The sequence below is a fragment of the Microtus ochrogaster genome, unplaced genomic scaffold (assembly GCF_000317375.1).
Source record: "Microtus ochrogaster isolate Prairie Vole_2 unplaced genomic scaffold, MicOch1.0 UNK45, whole genome shotgun sequence".
Lineage (NCBI taxonomy): Eukaryota > Metazoa > Chordata > Mammalia > Rodentia > Cricetidae > Microtus > Microtus ochrogaster.
The window spans coordinates 1,770,937-1,785,490 of NW_004949143.1; the positions used below are offsets into that span (position 1 = coordinate 1,770,937).

At 40.2% G+C, this 14,554-nt stretch overlaps 1 protein-coding gene across 3 annotated transcripts in view; it reads left to right on the forward strand.

Moving 5' to 3' along the window:
- Positions 1 to 14,554, forward strand: part of Cd99l2 (CD99 molecule like 2) — a 90,377-nt gene that overhangs the window by 46,415 nt on the left and 29,408 nt on the right. For all 3 annotated transcript variants that reach the window (XM_026777081.1, XM_026777082.1, XM_005369180.2), the window contains exons 2-4: positions 4,006 to 4,068; positions 4,956 to 5,024; positions 8,304 to 8,378. In XM_026777081.1, coding sequence (XP_026632882.1) covers positions 4,006 to 4,068; positions 4,956 to 5,024; positions 8,304 to 8,378 — 207 coding nt within the window. The remainder of the gene's footprint in view (positions 1 to 4,005; positions 4,069 to 4,955; positions 5,025 to 8,303; positions 8,379 to 14,554) is intronic.

The following is a 14,554-nucleotide window of genomic DNA, read 5'->3' on the forward strand; positions in this document are numbered from 1 at the left end:
GATGGTTTAGTTGCTTTTAAAGATGGTCTCACCATAGCAGGTATGGTGGCACACACCTTTTTAGGCCCAGCACTTAGGAAGCATAGGCAGAAAGTTCTGTATAAGTATCCATAATTATCCACAATTAGTACTAGGCCTAAGTAACTATCAGACTCATCAGGACACAGAGATGGATGTGTGGTCCACGTCGGAGGACAGCTTCTCTTAGGAATGTGAGCATGCAGATGCCTCTGACATGCCGACTTCAGTTTCAGGCTGTAGTTGTTTAGATTCCTCCCAACCATATGCCCAGATTCCCTTTTCTCCATACCCTCTCCAATATGTGCTGTCAGTCATCTCTCTGCCAACTGTTGTCAATTAGAATAAAGTTTACCTGGGGGAGTAACTTAGTAGTAGAGCCATATTTGCCATACACAAGCCCTTCCTTTCCTTTTTGTGGGCAGTCTTGCTAGGTAGCATGGGCAACCTCAAGAGTGTGATCTTCATGCTGTATACCACCATGCCTGGCTTTGTTGCTTCTTTAACTTGTGTTTCCCCAAAGACTAGAGTGCTGTACATTATCTTTTTATTCATCTGTTGACTGAAAATATGATTTCTTTGGGGGAATGTCCCTTATCCAGTTTTAACTAGTTTACTCTCTTGCATTGGTTTTTGTGGTGCTGGGAATAGAGTTCTAATTCTGGTCTTCTGTGTTTTCCCACCAGCAGTTCCTGAAGACATTACCTTTAACGCCATGTACATTCTCAAAAAGCAACTGTCTGTTAGGGTTACACCTGGGCTTACATCTAGGTTGTCTATTTTATGCCACTATGTTCTACTTTTCTTTCTGACAGCTTTGTAGCATACAGATTGAGTATACCTTACACAGCTTTTAGATCATTTTGGATTTCTGATTTTATATTAGACTTACCCAACTGTGGTTTGAGGTCAGGGGCCTGATGCTTTTATGTTGTCAATGTCTGGCCCTCTCACTTTTCATACTGGCCTCCCTCACATGCCTTTCTCTTACTTTCAACTGTGTCCTGGGATCTGTGACTTGTGATTGTTTTCTGTTCTTCAGGTGTTTGTTTAAATCGAGACTCACACATGGGGAAATGGCTCAGTCATTAATAATTGGTTTCCTGCATCCATGGTGAGCAGCTAGCAACCAGCTGTAACCCATCTATCTCCAGGGGATCTGACACCAACTTCTGACCCCCAAGAGCACACATGCATACAATTTTTTTTTTGAGATAGCGTTTCCCTGTGTAATAGTCCCAACTGTCCTGTCCTGGAACTCACTTTGTAGCCCAGACTGGCCTTGAACTCAGAGATCCATCTGCCTCTGCCTCCCAAGTGCTGGGATTAAAGGTGTGTGCCACCACCGCCCATCTTAATTTTTAAGAATTAAGAACAAATGAAAAGTAAAATCTAGAATCTCCATTTGAGACAAAGTATGTGACATTCGTCTTTCTGAAGTAAGCTTTTTACATTTAATGTTATAGTCTTGAGTTTTGTCTATTTTCTTGCAAAGTATATGACTTCATTCTTCATGTAACTGAATAGTATTCAGTTGTGCACACATACCATATTTGAAAAATCCATTTATCCACTGATGGATATCCAGGTTGATTCTAAAACTGGCTGTATTCACTCGCGCTGTAAAAGCACATCATCTGTGATGTTAGATGCTGCCTCTTCACTGTGATATGAGCATGAACAGATATTGAATTTTGTCAAATGTATTAGTGCATCTATTATGATAATCATGGATATTTTGTTAGTATTCTACATATTGTATGTATTCCATATATTGATTTAGGGTGATTTTTTTGTTGTTGTTGTTTCGAGACTGCATTTCTCTATAGTTTTGGGGCCTGTCCTGGAACTAGCTCTTGTAGGGCAGACTGGCCTCAAACTCACAGAGATCCGCCTCTGCCTCCCAAGTGCTGGGATTAAAGGCATGCGCCACCACTGCCCAGTTTAGGATGATGCTTTTATCTCTGCAATGAATCCTATTTGACAGTGGTGAAAGGTGTTTTTAATGTGTCACTCGATCTTATTTGATAGTATTTGGTTGAGGAGGAATTCTGTCTTTGAATTTATGTTGTCCTGTGGTTTTCCTGTAGTGTTTTTGTCTCTCTTTGAAACAAGAAAAAATGAGTTTAGAAACAGTTCCCCCTACCCGGGGGCGGGGTCTGTGGAAAGATTTGTTATCTTTTTAGTTGTGGATAGAATTTTCTAATAGTGAAGTCTGGGAGACTTTTTATTACTGACTTACTCTCTTTAGTTATTTTTTGATCTATTCGTATTTATTTCTCCCTCAGTTGGTCTTGGAAGTTTACATGTGTTTGTGAATTCAGTTATTTCTTCTGTGGGGCTGGAGAGATGGTGCAGCAGTTAAGAACACTACATCTCCTTGGGCGGTGGTGGCGCACGCCTTTAATCCCAGCACTCGGGAGGCAGAGGCAGGCGGATCTCTGTGAGTTCGAGACCAGCCTGGTCTACAGAGCTAGTTCCAGGACAGGCTCCAAAACCACAGAGAAACCCTGTCTCGAAAAACCAAAAAAAAAAAAAAAAAAGAACACTACATCTCTAGAGGATATGGGTTTGAATCCCAGTACCCACATGGCAGATCACATTCATTCATAAGTCCAGTTCCAGGGCATCTGACACCCTTTGCTGGCCTCCGCAGGCACTGCATACACACAGTGCACAGACATACATGCAAGCAAATGTCAGTCATTTCTTCTAGATTACCCACCTTGCTAATGATTAGCTGTTCATAGCAGGCCTTTAAGATCATTTGTGTTTCTGCAATACCAGTTGTGATGCCTTCTCTTTTATTTCTGAGTGTGTTTGGGTCTTCTCTCATTTTTATTTGTTATTGTAGCTGAAAACTTATGTAAAGATAAAATGACAATGAAAACAAAACAAAACAAAAAGGCCCAGGTGAATAAGGAGTTGAAGTCCAGCCTCAGATACAGGAAATTGGAGGCCAGTCTGGACTCCTTGAGACTGTGGAACCTATTGGGTCAGCTGGTCTTACCCATGTCCCCAAGGCTGGGGCTAGGCACTCATGTCACCGTGTCCTTACACTCACACGGCAGGCACTTCGTCCACTGAGCTGTCTTCCCAGCCAGCCTGATTTTCTGCATTCTGTTTTCTTTCTTTCCATTAGGAACTTATTTTCTTTTCCCCTTTGCTGTGTTTGGCTTTTCCTTTGTCTTACTTTCTAGCTGTCTGAGGAGTACGATGTGAGCATGTGAGACTTTCCCCGTTTGGATGGAGATTTTCTATCAGGACTACTTTCGGTTGGAGTGTATCATGCCTCCATTTCCCTTTGTCTCCAGTTACTGTTTGCTTTCCCTCCTGATTTTTTTTCTTTGACTTACTGATTATCAAGGAGAGTGATGTCTAATTTGTACATGTTTGTGAGATCCCCCAGCTTTCTCTCACTGTTTAGATTTAGTGGCCAGCATTTTGACTTCTTGATGAATTAGCCGCTTTGCATTATTTTATGATCTGTTTCTTTGGACCATGTTGGAGTGCTTGACTTCCGTTTGATTTTTTTCTGATGTAAGTATAGATACTCTAGCTTTCCTTTGTTTTCCTTTGCATTTCCATCCCATATTTTTTAAATGGCATAGATCATGTTAAGAGTATATTTCAGAGTGCACGTCAATGGTAGAATGCGTGCTCAGTACATTCTAGGTTCTGGATTCAGTTCTGAGAGACACAAATAATAATAGTAAGAACAAAGAAAATATTTCAGGCCCAGCGGTGGTGAAAAGAAGTCTTTAAAGAGACAGTAAGGGATGGTGCATGCCTTTAATCCCAGCACTCGGGAGGCAGAGACTAGTGGATCTCTGTGAGTTCGAGACCAGCCTGGGCTACAAGAGCTAGTTCCAGGACAGGCTCCAAAGCTACAAAGAAACCTTGTCTTGAACTCCCCTCCCCCAAAATTCAGTATTACTGTTTTACTTTAAAAACCACCTAAATTTAAAATTATTTTTTTATTTGTAGGATATGGAGACTTGGATGATTTTAATCTGGAGGATGCACTGAAAGAAACTTCCTCAGTAAAGCGTGAGTCAAGCAAACAATCATGAAAAGCAGCTACCAGTGATCACCGAGGACTGCACTCACCATTTTCCCTTTAGGGAAGCAGACACATTCAAGAATATTAGCTACATCTTTTCCATCTGTTTTCTGTTACACGTTCAGGGCTTTTGTCATAGAGACATACATATGTCACCATACTTTATTATTTAATGTATATTGCGTGCATGAGAGGATGTGTATGCCCATCTTAGCTTTTTCCATGCTCTACAAAAAGAGAACTTTGACCTGTTTCAGTTTTCTCACTTTTTTTTTTGTTTGAAACAGGATCTCTCTCTGGCTGTCCTGAAATTTACTGTGCAGACCAAGTCATCTTTGAACTCACAGAGATCCACCTGCCTCTGTCTCCTAAGTGCTGGGTTTAAAGGCATGCACCACAACAGCTTGAACCTACATCATCTGAAAAGTTATTTTCTCATTTATTTTTATTTCATTTTAAGTGTTTACGTGTACATGAGGGAAGGTGTGATAAGAGTCCAGATACTGTGGAGCTGGAGTTACAGGTGCTTGGGAGCTGTCTGACAGGGATTCTGGGAAGCAAACTTGGGTCCTCTGCAGCAGCAACAGTGACTCTTAAGCACTGAGCGGTACTTCCAGCTCCAGAAGCCATGCCATTTTATCATTCCTCTCAGTGGGATTCCTTGGAGGCCCTCACCTGTGTACAGTGACCTCAGGAAATGATACCAAGGCTAGTCTCCTCCTGATATGATTTCTGCAAGCCATGAAGCGGCACACACACACATGCACGGGTACACACACATGTGCATGCACATACATGCGCATGCACACACACATATATACAATACATATATTACTTAATTTGCTCCTCTTCTTGTTCTCCCTCCTCCCTTCAGAGAGATGGGACCACTTCAGCACCACAACTAGAAGGCCGGGAACGACCAGAGCCCCAGCAAATCCAGCAGGTAACAATGAAGTGAAAATGAATGAACTTTATGCCCTGGCAATGCTGAAGCATGCATGGGCAGCCCATATCTGGCCGTTCTGTTGAACTTGCCCATATTAGGTTTCATGGTCTAAGTTGATGAGGACGACTAACCAGGTCTCTTCCTCAAGAGGACACCAGATCTCTTTACAGATGGTTGTGAGCCACCATGTGGTTGCTGGGAAGACCTTTGGAAGTGCAGGCAGTGCTCTTAACTGCTGAACCATCTCTCTAGCAGGCAGCAAGACTTGCCTAAATGGGACATGAGCAAGGCAAGGTTCTTCTGAGAAGGGAAGTGAGGCTTCTTGGGCAGTATCAGAATGAGCTGTATAGAGGTTTTACACATATATGAAAGCCATCAAAGGCATCCATCTGAATATTAGACTTATTTCAGCAGAATAATGTCTGGTTGATTATTATGCCATATGTTAAGATAGTAAATTTACTTCATTGATGCTTTGGGTGATTGAGATGTAGGCTGCCAGAAACCAGGTACAAGAGGAGGAGAATCACATCTGACTGAAGCCACAGGCTAGCCATTTAGTTTCCTGGTGGGGTCTGTTCTTACTAACTACAGTATAAATATGAGCTATTCTTGGTCTGGCAAACCACAGAACTCTTGAATGGAGATGTTCAAACATTTTCTCTAAATTCTCTAAATTTTTGACGATCTCAAGAGAATTTGTTTATGTGGGCCACATCTATAAATATTTCTCATCTGAGAACTTAAAAAATGAAAAAACTGTTATTAATCTAAGGAAAATAAAATAACATATGCATCGACATATGTGGCAGATTTCTATGAGAAATAACATTGCTTATAAGATGAAAACACAATTTAGAGTACAGAGTAATGTCTGGTTTGATAGGATACACCTGGAGTCTGTGTCTGTGTGCACACGGGCGCACGAATGTGTGTTTGTGTGTGTGTGTAGTGCTTTGAGACAGGATCTTACTATGTAGCAAAGGATGGCCTGGGACTCACTAGATAGATCAGAACTCACTAGGTAGACCAGGCTGGCCTCAAACTCACAGAGATCTATCTGCTTGCCTCTGATCCCACACCCCATCCCCAGACACAAGCCTGGGTTTTCTTCCTGTATTACACTGGACCTCAGGAGCTTTTAGCAGCTCAGGATAGCAGCAGATAGAAGAATGGGGACCAGAGATGTGCACCACCTCACCAGGCTCCTCCTGGATTCTTATATCTGGCAGAAAAAGGAAAGAGAACTTAATGTGACTTTGAGACTAGTTGAGACATCCTCCTTAGATAGGACACCAAAGCCCAAACAGTGTTTTTTTTTTGTTTTTGTTTTATTTTGTTTTGTTTTATCCCAGAATAAATGTGTGACGTGTAACTCACCTCCATTGAGCCCCATTGGACTCTCCTGTTCTTGGAACTGGTCTTCTGCCCATTCATTGTTTACTAACACCATGCACTGGTCACTTGGAAACACTGGTGCACTGACTAATGCACGTGCCCATATTTCACTCTGTTGTATTTCAAAGTCCCACTGATTAGCATTGCCACCCACCTCACTGAAAAAAGCCCTCGGCAAGTTAAACACAGTACCCTTAAATAAACTTAGCAGTTTAAAGCATTTAATTTTTTTCTAAGTTTACCTGTGATGACTCTCACATTTGTCTTTACTAAGTGTTTTTAAAAGTGTTTGAAATTTTATTTTGATTTGGCTTTGGATTGGAGAAAAATTTACTTATTTCCTTTTTTATAGTCTGACAATGTAGCCAAGGCTAGCCTCCAATTTGTCTCTTTCTCCCTCTGAGGTTAAGGTGTGTACCATTATTCCTAATACTGTTTATTTTTTTTTTATTTGTACGTCATCTTAGAGTAAGCCCCATGTTCTCTTCATCCAGGCTCGGTTTGTGTATCTGCCAGTCTAGTCAGATGTGGATAGTTCCATCACTGAAGCACCCTGTGACCCCCTGGACAATCACAGCTGTCCTTTGCTTCCATCCTCCTTTCCTCTCTTCCCTAATTCCTAGCTGCCACTAATCTGTTTTCCATTTATAAAATGTCATTTCAAGAAGGTTATGTAAATGTGATGCAAAAGTAGACAACCTTTGGGAGTTGGCTTTTTTTGTGTAGCTTAATTCAGTTGGGGTGCATCCAACTTGTTGCGTGTATCAATAGTTTATTTTTATTGGGGAAGAGTTTTCATAGTATGGAGGTACCAGAGTTGGCATAGTGCTTTCTGTGTGGAAGGAGTTCTGAGTTGTGTCTAGTTTGGGACTACTTGTATGAGTAAAGTTGCTGTGGAATTTCTTGTGTGACTGTATTTGTAAATGTAAGCTTTCCTTTCTCCAGGAATAATGCCCAAGAGTGTGATGGCTAGACCAGGTGGTATTCTTTACTTTTTTTTTTAAAAAAAAGCAAGAAGTGGTTGATTCTTCAAGGAAGGTTATATTAATCTCCATTCCCTCTAGCATTCTGTAAGGGATCCAGTTTTTCTACAATTTAGCCACCTTTGTGTAGAAGGTTATGTATTGCTGTGAATATGTGTTATTGCTACTGGTTAATAAAGAGGCTGCTTTCAACAAATGGCTTAACAGAATATAGCCAGTCTGGAAGAGGTATATATAGAGAGAGTAGGCGAAACCAGAGAGAAGCCATGTAGCTGCCCGCAGGAGACAGATGCACCAGGACCTTGCCAGTAAGCCACAGCCACGTGGTGATACACAGATTAATAGAAATGGGTTGATTTAAGATATAAGAGTTAGCCAGAAATACGCCTAAACTATTGGCTAAGCAGTATTGCAATTAATCCAGATTTCTGTGTGATTATTTTGGGAGTCTGGGTGGCTGGGAAACGAACAAGCAGCCTCCTCAACCCCTTTGGGGGTTTTCACTATTTGACATCCTAACCATTGTATCGGAGCATTAACCTGTGATCCACATGCTTATTTGTCCAGTGTATTTCTTTTAAGTGGAATGTTTGTTTGTGCATATTCCAGTTTTTAATTCACCTTAACTCATCATCTAAAATGAAAAAAATGAAACATGGTTGTTGTTTCAACTTGTTTTTGACCTGGGACTGCTGACACTACCTTTAATCCCAGCACTGGTGAGGCAGAGGAAGGTGGATCTCTGTGAGTTGGAGGATAGTCTGGTCTACTGAGTGAGTTCCAGGACGCAGTAAGAGCCTATTTCAAAAATAAATTATGTCTGGCTTGTCCTTTCATCTTGTGCCCAGTTGTTAATCAGATTGCTGTTTCCTTTGTGTTTTGGGACCCTCTGAAGGAAGTAATTTTGAATTGACTGATGCATTAGCTGATGGAGATGATGGGCGCCGAAAACCAGGTACAGGAGGAAGAGGTGAGTCATTACTGGCTGAACTACAGGCTAGCCCTAGCACTCTCTGCTGGCTCTGTTCACTTTTATTTTATTGGTCTGGTTATATTTGGGGGTATTTATTTTTCATGTGCATAGGTATTTTTGCCTGTATGCATGTCTGTGCACTACATGCATGCAGTGCATGTTGAGGCCAGGAGTCATTGAATCTTCTGGAACAGCAGTTACAGATGGTTTTGAGCCATCATGTGGCTGCTGGGAATCAAATCCAGGCCCCTGGAAGAGAAATCAATACTCTTAACCATGGAATCACCTCTCCAGCCCTGTATCTGTCTTATTGACTTTAACAGTCCTGTGTACGACAGGAGAACCCTCAGACAGAGGCATTTAAGCATTTTGATCTTCATACTTCCCTAGTTATTGAGGATCTCAAGAGATTTTGTGTGTATTTTATCTATTGATATTTATTATGTAAGAACTTAAAATGGAAAAGACTTCACTAATCAATTGAAACTTAGCATTAAAGACGTGCACATGCTGGCTGTGGTGGTGCACACCTTTAATCCCAGCACTTGGGAAGCAGAGGCAGGTGGATCTCTGAGTTTGAGACCAGCCTGGTGTACATAGTGAGTTCCAGAACAGATGGGTTACATAGTGGGACCCTGTCCCCAAAATGCATATTATCATACATACTTTAGACTTTCTTACTGTTGAGTTTTAAGTCTTTACATATTCTAGACATTAACTCTTAGATATGTCTATTCTATATCTTACATTTTTGTTCTTTGTTAAAGAGACTTTAACAAAGTCTTCTCTGGAGTGAACAGTTTTAAGTTTGATTGATTATGCTTCTTTTGCAAGGTCTGAGAGCTAGAAACTCTGTATTCCTGGGCCCCATAGATTTTCCTATCTTTTTTCCTTAAAAGTCTTTTTATTTACTGTAAACATCAACTTGCTCAAAATTGCTCCTTTGTGCATAAGGCTACCTTTCTATTGAGTTGCTTTATAAACTCTGAAAAAAATCAATTTTTGTTTGTTTAGTGTGTTTTGACACAGGGTCTTGCTGTTTAGCTCTGTCTGGCCTGGTACCCAGTTTGGCCTCAGAATCACAGGGATCTACTGTGGATCTACTGTTTCAGCATCTCCAGGGCTGGGATTATAAACCTTCTAGACCTTTTGTGTTTTATTTAGTGTTCTTGTGTTTTATTGAGGATCTTGCATACATATTTATAATAGATATAAGTCTGTATTTTTTCAGGTTTTGGCATAAAAGTAATGCTATAAGTATGATTTACTAATTTCCTAGGTATTTTCTGATCCACTGAAGTTGACCATCAGGATAAAGCATCATAGGTCCTATTTAGCCACATTCTGGTCTCAGTGTCTCCTACAAAGCAGCAATCCAGATGTCACTTGGTGCCAGGGTATCATTTGAAATCTGAGGTTCTGTGAGCTTCCTTTTGCTGCCCTTGTAGGGATGAATGACCACATACCTTGTTGCTTAAACAACAGGCATGCATCTTATAACCACTGAGGGGAAATGCAGAAGGAATATGATAGGCTGCAGTAAGCATCCTAGCAGGGCTGCATACAGCCTTTTGGAGGCTGTATGGGGGAATTTGTTTCTTCGCTTTTTGTCACCTACATTCTTTGGCTTATGGCTACTTCTTCCATCTTTAAAAACATGAACATGTTAGAGTTTTCTTTTTTTCCAGTTTGTCTATTTTTGTGTATTTGTTTGTAGCCCAGGCTAGTTTAAAACTCCTTATATAGTTCAGGCTGCCTGTGAACTCCTGCATGCTCTTGAGTCTACCTCTCAAGTGTTGGGATTGTAGGTGTGCCCCACCACACTGGCTTTTTAGGATCTTCTTTGCTTACAGTCCTGTCACCTCCACACACAGTTGAGCATCCTTCACATTTGGATGTCTTTTCTTGTTCTTGCTGGTACAGCTGGTACTCTGTTGAATAGAACTGGTAGAGTGGGCATCTTTGTCTTGTTCCTCATGTTTGAAGAAAAGCTTTCAGTGTTTGACTCTTCACTGTGATGATACCTGTTCCGTTATCCTATGTGGCCTTCATTTGATTCAATGGCACTACTTTGCCATAGTTACTTTTCTAGGTGTTGTGAGGAAATACTCTGAGAAAAGCAGCTTAAGGGAGGGTTGTTTTTGTTCAGTTTGAGAGAGTACAGCCCATCATGGTGGAGAAGACACAGCATCAGCAGCATGAGTTGGTCACATTGCATCCATAGTCAAGAAGCAGAGAGAGAGAGAGATGACAGCTTGTGCTGAGCTCACTTCATGCTTTTTGTACAGTCCAGAAGGTGCCATCCACTGTGGGTAGATCTTTTCAAGACAATTAGCCTAGTCAAGACAATCCCTTACCACATAGGTAGAGGCCTGCCTCTAAGATGGTTCTAGAACTCCTCAAGTTAACAACTGAGATTAACCACACCATAACTTCTATAGCTAATATGTTGAGAATTTTCATCAAAAAGCTGTTCAATTTTATCAAAGTCTCTTCTTTGCCTACTGAGATGATTACATGATTTCTATGCTTCATACTTTTAATGTTTATTGATGTAAGTTCTGCTGAACAATCCTTGTATCCCAGGCATAAATCCAGTTTTGATCATGGTGTGTAATCTTCTAAGTGTGCTGTTGAATTCAGTTAATTCAATACAGTTAATTCTGCTAATGCTTTCCTGATGGTTTTTGTCTCTGTTCATGCAGTTTTGCTTGTTTGTGGCATTCTTGTCTGCTTTGGCATGAGGGTCATGTTGGTCTTATGAAGTAAATTTGGAATTATTCCCTCCTCTTCAAATCTGCAAGAATTTGAGAAGGATTAGCTTTAATTTTTCTTTGAGTTCTTCAAAGAATTCATATTTATAGCCATCTGTTTCCCAGATATTTCTTTGTTGGGAGGTCTTTGATTATTCAAATTTTAAATGATTATTCTTCTGTTTATATTTTTAGTTTTCATAATCAAGTCTTAAGTGTTTGTGTGCTTCCAGAACTCTGTCCAATTTGTTGGAATATATTGTCCATTGTATTTATTTAGTATTAGTTGCAACATCTCCTCTCTTATTTATAATTTTGAATGATTATAGTGAAAATGAAGATTTTTAAATTTTTTTTACTTCTTTTTAAAAAGCCAACTCCAGCTTTCCTTCCCTTCTTCTACCCATTTCTTTGTCTCCTTTTGTTTTGTGGAACAAATCTAAGACATCATTGTAAATAAATGTATGCTTACCTCTGAACTGCAACTCCAGCTCACCTAACTTGAACTCCATTAAAGCTTTCTATGGCTTTTCTTTTCTATAATCTGTTGTCCTTCTTGCTTTCTCCATATTCTCCTGCTCCTTCTGTGCCTCTTCTTCCTCGTCTTCCCTCTTTTGAGACTGGGTCTTATTCTCTTAGTAAGTAATCCTGGCCGGTCTCTAATGCAAGCTTCGTGAGTGCTGGACATGTACCATTTACCTGGACTTTCCAGCTTTTTAACAGTTTTTTTCTCTTATTGGTCATGGTTCTGTTGTCAAACGTGTGAACTCTTTACCAAGCATTCAGTTCTGAAATGCTTCCCTCTGAATTTTTTTATGATTTTATATTTAAGCAAATGTAATCCATCCATTAGCATTTAATTTTATATAAAGTGAAACCCATTGCTTTTTATTTTGGAAGTCTAATTATTCCAACACCTTTTGCTGACAAGATTCTTTCCTCTGTTGAGTTGCTTTGCATATGTATAAAAATGCCAAAGCAGATCTGAGGTCTTTGAGCTCTTCATTCTACTCTGTTGCCCTGTGTATCTATCTATCTGCCACATCTTGACAACTGTAACTATAAAATGAGCCTTAATACTAGGTAGAATGATTCATCCCACTTTATCCTTTTCACGGTTTTGAAAAGCTAACCTAAGGTTTCTGCCTTTCCAGAAAAATTTTAAATCAAATTTGACTATTTCTAGAAAAAGAAATCAGTAGGACTTTTATAGGCTTGCACTGAATGTGTGTGTGTGTGTGTGTGTGTGTGTGAGAGAGAGAGAGAGAGAGAGAGAGAGAGAGAGAGAGAGAGAGAGAAGAAGAGAGAAGAGGAGAGAGAGAGATCAATGTGGGAGCTGACATTTCACTCTGTTGAGTTCTCCATTCCATGAAATCAGTATGTATCTCTGTTTAGATTCTCTTTATAACTTTCTACCTACAGGTTTACTTTATCTGAATATAGTAGTTTCCACACTGTTTTAAAGGTATATACTTCATTATTTTGTTTTCTTTTACTTTATGAATGATGGGTTTTGGATTCCATATGTTCATCGCTATTACATGTTGCTGTCAGTGATTCCATTCCCAGTGCTGCTGAGTTCTCTCACTAGTTCCCCTGTTTACATTCTTTGTGGTTTTCTGTGAAGATGATCCAGTCATCTGCAAATATGGACAGACTGATTCCTTCTTTTACAATCTGCATGTTTTCTCTGCTTTTAGTTGTAGAACTTGTAGCGCTGTGTGACAGTGAGCTTGCTTTGCTCCTGATCTTACAGGAAGAGAAGTTAGCCTGAAAAACCCAGGGACTTCTCCTTTATTTCTAAATTGGTGCAGAAGGCCTTTTTCGTAAAATGTTCTAGATCTTTTCATGTCAGTGATATGCCTATATGATGTTTCCTCTCTAGGTGGTGCATTGATTTATTTTCAGGTCTTATATACCTCAAGTCTCACATTTCCATGGTCTAAACAGTTATTGAAACCCCAAGCTCTGTCTGTCTTGCCTGTCATTCATTGTGACATCTCATACATATATATATATATATATATATATGTATATATATATATATATATATCACTGTACTTTGTTTTGATTTCCCATCTCTCTCTTACCTCCTCTTTTTTATTTGTTTGTTTTCTTCTGTGCATCTTGTGAATGTCTTGTGCCTAAGTAGGACAGAAGAAGGTGTCAGATTCCATGGACTGGAGTTACAGACAACTGTGAGCAGACATTTGGGTGCTGGGAATTGAACCTGGACCAAAGTCTCCAGTGCTCTTAACCACGGAGCCATCTCTCGAGCTCATGTCCATTATTTCTTTTGACATGTATGCTTTCCTCTCCACGAAATATCACCAAATATAGTGTCACAAATGTTTACCAAACTGTTTGAAAATAGCTTTTATCTTTAGATCTCTGATCTATTTTTTTTTATATATGGTATAACATGACGGGCAGCTTTGCTCCTTTGCTTCTATGGTTATGCTGTTTATTTCTGTGTATTGGCTGTAGCATTGTCATTACCTTTCCCTTTGAATGTCTTCAGTTAGAGAAATAATCATGGACAATTCTAAAGTTTAATAGAAGAAACTGTAGTGGCATTTCAATTGTATTTTAATAAATAAAGCTTGCCTGAAGATCAGAGAGTAAAACAGCCCCACTGGTCAACCTTACAGACCAGGCAGTGGTAACACACACATTTAATCTCAGTAGCCACATTAGTTTGTCATAGAAACCGGGCAGTGCATGCCTTTAATCCCAGTGGTGCACAACTTTAATCCCAGCCCTAGAAAGAAATATAAGGCAGGAGGAAACAGCTCTCAGCCACAGTCTCATTCTGAGATTCCTGGAGGCAGGATCGCCATTTTTGGACTGAGGTAGAGGTAAGAGCCCGTGGCTGGCTATTTTGCTTTTCTTTTTTTTTTCCTTGGTTTTTCAAGACAGGGTTTCTCTGTGTAGCTTTGGAGCATGTCCTGGAACTAGCTCTTGTAGAGCAGGCTGGCCTCGAACTCACAGAGATCCGCCTGCCTCTGCTTCCCAAGTGCTGGGATTAAAGGCATGCACCACCACCGCTCAGCCTGTTTTGCTTTTCTAACCTTCAGGTTGAACCCCAATTTCTCTCTCGGAGTTTTGATTAATTGTGCTTCAAGAAACTATTGAAATCTTCATGAGTGCCATGTAACTGCTGTGAAAGGAAGCCATATTTCTAAAACAATCTGCTATGTGTGTCTGTGTCTGTATCTTAACCTCTTTGAGTTTGTAAGAGTATTCTCTATACATCATAGAAAGTGCCAGTTCACTCATCTCCAGGTGAAGGCGGAAGTCACAAACAATGCCACAGCAGTTTGGAATTATGATTAATAGGGTATTATTTATTTAAAGGGGAAAAAACTTACAGATCACCGTCAGCCCTCTGTACAACCAGGAAGGGAGTCTAGTCGCCAG